Source organism: Helianthus annuus, chromosome 14 (assembly GCF_002127325.2).
Source record: "Helianthus annuus cultivar XRQ/B chromosome 14, HanXRQr2.0-SUNRISE, whole genome shotgun sequence".
In the NCBI taxonomy this organism is placed as follows: domain Eukaryota; kingdom Viridiplantae; phylum Streptophyta; class Magnoliopsida; order Asterales; family Asteraceae; genus Helianthus; species Helianthus annuus.
Genome location: NC_035446.2, coordinates 135847997 through 135857307, shown reverse-complemented (window position 1 = coordinate 135857307; position 9311 = coordinate 135847997). Strand labels below are relative to the sequence as shown.

Below are 9311 nucleotides of genomic sequence, written 5' to 3'. Positions count from 1 at the left end.
ACCAGCTCCAAGTCGATGAAACTGTTAAAGATAGAAACTTTATTATTGTCAAAGGTATTATTAAGGGTAGCGGTCTTCGGATTAGTTTCGCCAATATTTATGCTCCTCAAGACTTCAGGCTAAGCGTATTCTTTGGGATCGTTTAAAGGATGAGGTTAGGAGTTCTGCTGGCATGTGGGTTTTAATGGGTGATTTCAATGCAGTTAGGTCTCCGGAAGAGAGGCGGAACTCAGTTTTTAATGTTGCTTGTGCTAGTGCTTTTAATGCTTTTATTTATGAAGCGGGGTTGTTAGAGTACAAGATGCAGGATAGAATTTTTACTAGATGGGCGGATAATGGTAGGAAGTGCAGTAAGATCGATAAGTTCTTGGTTTGCTCGGAGTTTTTTGGTAAGTGGCCGTTAGCGTGTCTGAGGGCTCTCCCGAAGATGTTTTCTGATCATTCCCCGATTGTTCTGGTCACCAAGGAAACCAATTATGGAGCGAAGCCGTTTAGAGTGTTCGACTCTTGGATTGGTCGCCCCGGGTATGAAGATACTGTTAGGAAAGCGGCGGAGTCATTTGGGTGGGATAGTTGGGTGGGTCCGGCTGATCTGTATCTCTTAAAAAAATTTGAATATATTAGAGGTAGGATTAAGGCTTGGAGGGACGATTGGATGAAAAAGGTAGGAGAAATGGAGTTGAGAGCTAAAGAGGAGTTAGAAGACCTGGAGAAAATTATGGAAGAGAGGGATTTAGCTGAAGATGAGGAGTGGATCCTTTCGGAAAACTTAAAGTTGATTAGTGAAATGGAGGATAATAAAACGAGAGACATTAAACAGCGTTCGAGGGTCAGATGGGCGAGAGACGGGGACGAGGATTCAAAGTATTATCATTCTGTTGTTAACTGCCAGAAGGCCTCTAATTTTATTCACGGGCTTAAGATTAATGGGTCTTGGTGCTCTAAGCCCTCGTTGGTTAAAAAGAATGTCTTTACCTTTTTTTCGAGACAGATTTAAAGAGGAGTTGGTGTCTAGACCAGCGGTTGTCAGTGAGAGCTTGGATATTCTCACTCAGCAGGAGGCTGATAGTCTTGTTAGTCATTTTAGCATTGAGGAATTAAAGGCGGCGGTTGCGGATTGTTGTAGTGATCGGGCTCCTGAGCCCGACGGCTTGAATTTTAAGTTTATCAAGCATTTCTGGGATATCTTTGAGGCTGATTTTCTAAGGGTGTTGCAAGAGTTCTTTAGTAGTGGCTCGGTCAGTCGGGGTTGTGCCTCCTTTTTTATTGCTCTGGTTCCGAAAGTTCTTGATCCGGCGAATCTGAATGACTACCGTCCTATTAGTTTGGTGGGGGCCATAAATAAGGTGATTTCCAAGGTTCTAGCGAATCGCCTTAAGAAGGTCCTGGGTTCGGTGATATCGACTAGTCAGTCGGCTTTTTTGCAAGGTAAATCGATTATTGATGGCCCGTTAATTATCAATGAGTCGTTGAACTGGATTAGGAAGAATAAGAGGAAGGCTTTTCTTCTCAAGTTAGATTTTGAGAAAGCCTATGATAACGTTAACTGGGAGTTTGTATTGAAGACCATGAGTCAAATGGGCTTTCCCTCTCGCTGGTGCTCATGGGTTTCTGGGATCTTGTCTTCTGCCAGAGCTTCGGTCCTGGTTAACGGGGCTCCTACATTTGATTTTCAATGCTTTAAGGGTCTAAGGCAAGGTGACCCTCTGTTTCCTTTCCTTTTCCTCATCGTTATGGAAGTCCTGTCTCGATGCTTTGATAAGGCTATTGACTTGGGTTTGGTAGCGGGGGTTAGTCTTCCCAACAATGGGCCGAACCTGTTTCATCTCTTTTTTCGCGGATGACGCGCCGGTGTTGGGGGATTGGTCGAGGGAGACTCTGTTGAATGTTATTAGGATTCTTAGGGGGTTCCATATCTGCTCGGGGCTTAAAATCAACTTGTCTAAATCGAGTTTGTTCGGTTTGGGTGTTGAGGAGTCAGATGTTGAGGACATGGCTATGTTGATAGGTTGCAGGACGGAGCGGTTGCCGTTTAAGTACCTGGGCCTTCCAGTGGGGGCTAATATGAATCGAATTGCTAACTGGAAACCGGTTTGTGATATTTTTGAGAACAGGCTCGCTCGTTGGAAGGCCTCGATGCTATCTCTGGGGGGGAGGGTCATCCTTATTAAGTCGGTTCTGGAAGGACTCCCGTCCTATTTCTTCTCGTTGTACAAAGCGCCCGTTGGGGTTATTAAAAATCTTGAATCTATTATTCGGAAATTTCTTTGGGGAGGTTCGGGAGATGTAAAGAAAATGCACTGGGTTTCGTGGGAGCGGGTTGCGTCTCCTGTCGATTGTGGCGGTCTAGGCCTGAGGAGTCTCAGCTTTATTAATAATTCTCTTTTGATGAAGTGGGCTTGGAGGTTTAAGTCTGAGAAGGAAAACTTATGGGTCCACGTGATTTCGGCTCTTCATGCTCATAGAAGGTCTTGGGAGTTTCTCCCAGTCAGGTCATCGCTGAACGGGGTTTGGGGTAGTATTGCTAAAGTTGTTTCGAGCCCTATTGCGTATGGGAAGAAGTTCAGGAATTTTGTAAAAGGAGTTATTGGTGATGGGTCGGAGGTTGCTTTTTGGTTAGATCCTTGGTTATGTGACGACCCGCTGAAGGTTCGGTTGCCTAATCTCTTCCGGTTAGAGACTGAGAAAAAGTGTGTGGTTCGGGAACGGATTGTGAGGCATTTTAACAATCCCGGGGCTAGTTGGAAGTGGTCTCGTTCTCCGTCGTCGAATGAGGAACTGGCTGAATGGAGCTTTCTTTGCACGAAGCTGAATAATGTCTTCTTGTCAGGGGATAAAGATAAGTGGCGATGGAATGGAGATGACTCGGGTATGTTTAGTGTTGGTTCTGTCAAAAGGTTAATGGATAGTAATAAAGATTTCAGTGATAGGTTTGTGTGGGATAGGTGTAAGTGGGTCTCGCTAAAGTGTAACTTGTTCGCATGGAGAGCTGAGTTGGAAAGTATCCCAACGAGAGTGGAGCTACGGAAACGGAACATTTCGGTGTCGGATGATGGCTGTCCGTTGTGTTCCGATGGTAGGGAGACTGCCATGCATCTATTTACTGGTTGCGGCTTTGCTTCGGCTGTCTGGAGCATGGTTTGCAGGTGGTGTAAAGTTCCCCCGTTAGTTGCTTTTTCGGTCAGAGACATCCTGAACTTTCACAGCTGTTGCGGGTTGAGAGGGGTTGCTCGGGTCAAGTTTCACGGGGTGGTGCTAATTACTTGTTGGCAGATCTGGTTGGCCAGGAATGACCTTGTGTTCAACGGGAATAGTCCCAAGCCGGAGATGGTTTTTAATTTGGTAAAGTCGTACGGTTTTCTTTGGTTCAGAAGTAGGTCCAAATGTAAAGATTTATCATGGAGTGACTGGTGCAAGTTTGTATAGTTGGTTGTTGTTTGGTTGGTCGCCGGTGTTTTCGGTTGGCCTGTTTTAATAAAGTTCTCCTTTCAAAAAAAAAAAAAAAACTATAGCTCAAATAGAAAGCCCACCTTATTAAAAAAAAACAAATTCGCTAAGTGGGGATTACGACCAGACGCAGGAGAACTGCGAACAGAAGGGAAAAAATCGTTGTTGTTGGTGCTGGCTGCGCTTGCTTGTTCGACTTCGAGTGATTCTTCTTCAATCTTCATAAGGTATGTGTTTTTAATCTTTAGGTTTAATTTAGGGCTACAATATATGTGATTTAGGTTGAAATTAGGGGTGAAATTGGGGCCGAATTTTTGCTCTAAACTTGTTGAATCTTTCTGTAATTATGTCTATTTTTATTTGTTTAATCTTAATGTCATTTAATAGAAATTAGAGCTTGAAGTTTAGGTTGATTTGTTAACTTGTTGTGTTATTAGATTATGTTATGAGGAAGTTTAAAAACATAACTTCTTTTTACAAAAGAAAGAACGAAGAACAAGTAGAGGGAATTGATGATGAAAACAATGAGATTAAACGTAAAAAAATTTCAACAAGCGAACCGGTTAATAAACCGATTAATGAAGCGAATCAAAACATTCAACAAGAGCATGATATTCCTCAAAATCCGATTAACACCAATGAAGTGGATGTTAGTAGTCTAGAAAGAGATCCCGCTAAGCGACTCGGAATGCGGAAATATCCGGTTAATATAAGCGAGCAAGTAAAACTAGCTTACATATCATTAGACCAAGCGTAATGGGGCGTTTTCCATAAAATTTTTTGCCCCAAAACGCTCGATAACGCCCTCATCCCCATTACGGGGGGCGTTTTGGGGCGTTTTAATTCAAAAAAAATCACTCCGGCGTTTAAATTAAAACGCCAAATGCACAATTAGTCCACCAATCAAACGGTAATATTTCCAACGGCTACTTTGACTAATTTTTTTTTAAATCTATTATATATATATATATATATAAACAATCAAAACTCATCCATTTTCAACAAAAACAATCTCAAAACCTCTCTAAAAAATCCCACATTTTATAAAAAAACTTGATGGATTCTCCTAGTTCTTCATCCATGATAAATTTTTACTACAACGAGTATTTTGCGGATGGCGATGGTTCGACCGATGAGGAGCTTGAGCAAGAGACGGTTACGAGTGCATGTCAACTAGCGGTTCTATATGTCAACCATTCTCGTCGGCCCGAAGCCCCAAAAAATAAAAGAGGCTATGTTGAACGAGACCGACGCGCGGCACACGAGCGTTTGATGAAAGACTATTTTGACGAGGCGCCGACATTTTCAAACGAAGTTTTTAGGCGTCGTTTCCGGATGAGTAAACGGTTGTTTCTACGCATAGTCAACGACTTGGAAGCCAACTACGATTATTTTAAACAAAAACCGGATGCGAGAGGGGCACTTGGATTCACCGGTATCCAAAAGTGTACGTCGGCATTACGAATCCTTGCTTATGGTAACACTACCGACATCAACGACGAGTATCTAAAAATGGCGGAGAAAACAACACGAGATAGCTTGGAACATTTTTGTCGCGGTACAATTCTTATACTTTAGTTTTATTTTTTTTTTAAACGAAGCGTATGCTTAGAATTTTTTTTTTTTGAATCTTATGTTTGTCTATATTTTTTTTATAAAGGTATAATTGATGTGTACGGTGCGCGTTATCTTAGAACGCCTACATGGGAGGACCTTCAAAAGATCTACGAGGTACATAATGCCGAGCATGGTTTGCCTGGTATGATCGGGAGCATAGATTGCATGCATTGGCGTTGGGATAACTGCCCGACTGCATGGCGAGGCCAACACACACGTGGTGACCAAAAAGGACCCACTATTATTCTTCAGGCGGTTGCTTCACAGGACCTTTGGGTTTGGTCGGCTTACTTTGGCGTGGTCGGGTCATGCAATGATATCAATGTTTTTGAACAATCGCCGTTGTTAGAGGAGTGGATTTCTGGCAAAGCTCCAAAAGCGTCGTTTTACGCAAATGGAAACTACTACCCCCATGGATATTATTTGAGCGACGGAATTTATCCTAGGTATTCGATTTTTGTGAAGACGTTTAGTGATCCTATTGATGACAAAAGAGCATACTTTAAAAAGGTTCAAGAGTCTTCACGAAAAGACATTGAGAGATGCTTTGGGGTTCTTAAACAACGCTGGCAATACTTGAGAAATCCTTGTCGTGCATGGAGCAAGCAAAAAATGAGAGATGCTATGTACGCTTGTATAATCATGCACAACATGATTTTGGAAGACGAAGGAAAGGCGATATGCCAGAATTATGTGCCAGAAGCCGTTAACCAGGAGCATCCGCAGGCGTCAATGAAAGAAAGAGTTAGTAACGCGCGAGAGTTGCGTTACGAACCGTACCATTCCCAGTTAATGGTTGATTTGGTACACCACGCATGGTCGGTTCGGTACGTACCACCTGAGGGAGAGGAAGAAACGGACGAGGAAGACGAAGTTGGCGAGGGTGAAGAAAGCGAAGACGAAAACTAGTTTTTTTTTCTAGGAATTTATTTTTTTTTCTGTTTTTTTTTTTTGGTTTTTTTTTTTCAGTTTTATTTTTATTTTTTTTCATGTAATGTAATTTTATTTTTAAATTAATAAAGTTTTTTTACGTTTTAAATTAAAAAAAATAATTGGAAAATGATTGTAAAATGATTGAATGGGGCATTATGGGGCATTATACCACTACACCACTTTTTCTATAATGCCCCCTTGCTGACTAGGACGCCACATGGCGCAAAACGCCCCATGGTGGGGGCATTATAGTGTATCACCATTACACATGGTCTTAGGACTGTATCAAATAAAGCTTTGATTCGGAAAAGGAAACAGTATGGTGATTTATATAGAAAAGGAAATTGCTGACAACTTTGATTCGAAGTCTATAATTGAAGAATTCAAAAATCTTAAAGAAAGACGGGCAGAACTATAGTTCTTCATCCAGCTGAACCGGATACCCACATTCCTCTCCTTTTTAATGTTTTGATGTCTTTGTTCAGTTGTTTGTTAAACAATGTTTGCTTTTTAATGTTTGAGAACTAGGGCTGTAAACGAACCGAACGTTCAGCGAACAGTTCGTGAACCGTTCGACGGGAAGTTCGTTTATGTTCGTTCGATTAGCTTAACGAACGAACATGAACAAAAAATTTCGTTCGGTTAGCTTAGCGAACGAACACGAACACAGGTCTCGTTCGTTCGACTGCGTTCGTGAACGTTCGGTAATATGTTCGTTTAATTATTTTTAAAATAATAAATAATAAACCTTTTATCTAAACATATTGAAAACTTGAAACCCTGTTTTTTTCTAAGTTGGCTAAAATTTGGACATTCTAAGACATTTTTGGGGATAATTATGTCTAAGTTAGTTAAACTGTATTTATCGTTTCGTGGCGTGGTAGACTTCTTGTGTTTTGATTTATCATTTAATGGTTGTATTTAACTACCTATATCCAATGTTTAAGGATAACAATATTTTCATTTTTTATTTTCAAGTTAAATGTTCGTTTGCGTTCATTTTTATTTGTTTGCGTTCGTTTGTGTTCGAGACCAGTGTTCACGAACTATTCGTGAACAATGAATTTTCCTTAACGAACGAACACGACATAAACTTATGTCCGGTAAGCGTTCGTGAACAGTTCACGAACATGTTAATTTCCTTAACGAACGAACACGAACATGGCCTTATTTGTGTTCGTTCGGTTTATTTACAGCCCTATTGAGAACGTTTTTATTTGATATTAATGTTTGACCCGACCCGCCCCGAATCGAATCATCGACGTCCGACCCGAACATGTCACCTCGAAACAAAGCAATAGAAAAAAAATTTAGGTCCAATAACTTCCGACCTTTCGGTGGAAATTTTCAAGCTTCGTCACTGCTTTTTATACAATTTGAAACTAACTTTTGTATATATATGCTATAAGTATAAATTAAGAAAAAAAAACAAAGAATTAGGCTAGCAACACAAAACATTTATCATCAGTTGAGTTTTTTTTAATAGTGAGGAAGAAAAAATTATTTATCAAAATAGTATATCTTCAAAAATATTCACAAAATAGGTTTAGGGGCTGTTTGGTAGCCTCTTAATGATCATCCAGATACTAACTCTTAATGGTTTAAAATCTCTGAATGAATAAGAGGTATGCTCAAGTCTGAATGGTTAAGAGGTAACCTCTGAATGGTAAATCATCACATGTCACATTCTTCTACCATCTAATTGTTAAAATTCTTAATGGTTCTATTAAAAGGTAGCCTCTTAATGACCATTCAGAGGCTATCAAACAGCCCCTAACTTAATATTTTTAACAAACATATTATACTTCTCTTTCATTTTTTTCTATTAAATCAACCTATTATACTTTCTTTTTATTTTTCTTCAATAAGCCATATATACTTCTTTTATATTTTTTTAACCAACTCCTTGTACTTTTTTCTTTTTATTTTTTAAATTTATTTATCTCAATTACAAACTAAAATAACCATCCAAAAAATAAAAAAATGATATAAGAAACATAAAAAAGTTAACCAAAGACATTAACTCGCTATCGATCTCAATGACAAGCAAAAATAAAAATGTCAAATAATTTGATGGTTATATTAAAAACAGTAAAATTAATTAAAAGAAAAAAATACTGACTTTTTTTTTTTAATTTACGATAAATGATTAACAAATGAACCTGTTACAATTGACAACCTTTAAGCTTGACTAATAAATAAGTTAAGAGCTGACTTTTCAAAAACTTCATGAAAAAAAAAGTGAAATAAGAATCACAAAAAAGCTGAGCTAACATAAACTCGCTATTGACCTCAACATCGAACATCGAATACTTCAATGTCAAATAACTCAAAACGCTTGATGTAAATGATATGCTTTTAATTGTAATGTAATTGTGTAAAATAAATTAAATTATATTTCTACAATTATTATAAACATAATAGATAATTTGACAAATGAATTTGTATGGATTCGAGTGATTATATTTTTTATTATTTAAATATGGCTAAGGATCGTTAAACAAGTTAGAGCATTCTCATTCAAACCATCAAAATATGTGAGGAGTAGTTTTTATATTATAAAGAGTATAAAAAATGGTTGTGAGTGGAGGAGAGAGAAAATGTTACTGTTCATCTGTATATTTGGGGGGACACTGTTCACCCAGTATAATCTTTTTAATATATATCGAAAGTGGTTGTGAGTGAAGGAGAGAGAAAAATGTAATGATAATATTATTTAATTGAAAAGGAAAGAGAAAAATATTTGTTTTTAGTGAAATATATTGATATAGGAGTTGTTTTTTAGTAGAATGTATGTATAATTTGATGGATTGGATGAGAATTAAATTAGAGCTAAAGTAAGAGTTAAATAATTTTTTTATTATTATTACTAGGGTATAACCCCGTGTAATACACGGGTTGAATAAATAAGTTTTATATACTAAATATTAAAACAATATATCTTTAAAAACATTCTTTGTTGCACAAGTTGAGCAAATATAATTTTATATATTAAATAATAAAAAGTTATATTTATAAGAATAATATCGTACAGGTTGAATAAATGTAATTTTATATACAAAATAAAAAAAGTTATATCTTTAAAATCACGTGTATTACACGAGTTGAATAAATGTAATATTGTTTACCAAATAATAAAATAATACATCTTTAAAAAAACTCCATTTATTACACGGGTTGAATAATGTAATTTTATATACCAAATAATAAAAAAAATACATCTTTAAAATTTTGCGTATTATACGGTTTGAATAAATGTAATTTTCTGTAATAAATAATAAAATATATATATCCTTAAAAAATCTCGTGTATTG

General features: G+C 37.6%; 1 protein-coding gene across 1 annotated transcript; it reads left to right on the top strand.

The window, feature by feature from the left end:
• The first annotated feature begins 4503 nt into the window (after positions 1–4503).
• LOC118486559 lies at positions 4504–9040 on the top strand. Its single transcript, XM_035983091.1, has 3 exons — positions 4504–5005; positions 5108–5454; positions 9032–9040. The coding sequence occupies exons 1-3, from the start codon at positions 4504–4506 to the stop codon at positions 9038–9040; spliced, it is 858 nt and encodes a 285-aa protein (XP_035838984.1).
• The last annotated feature ends 271 nt before the right edge of the window (positions 9041–9311 follow it).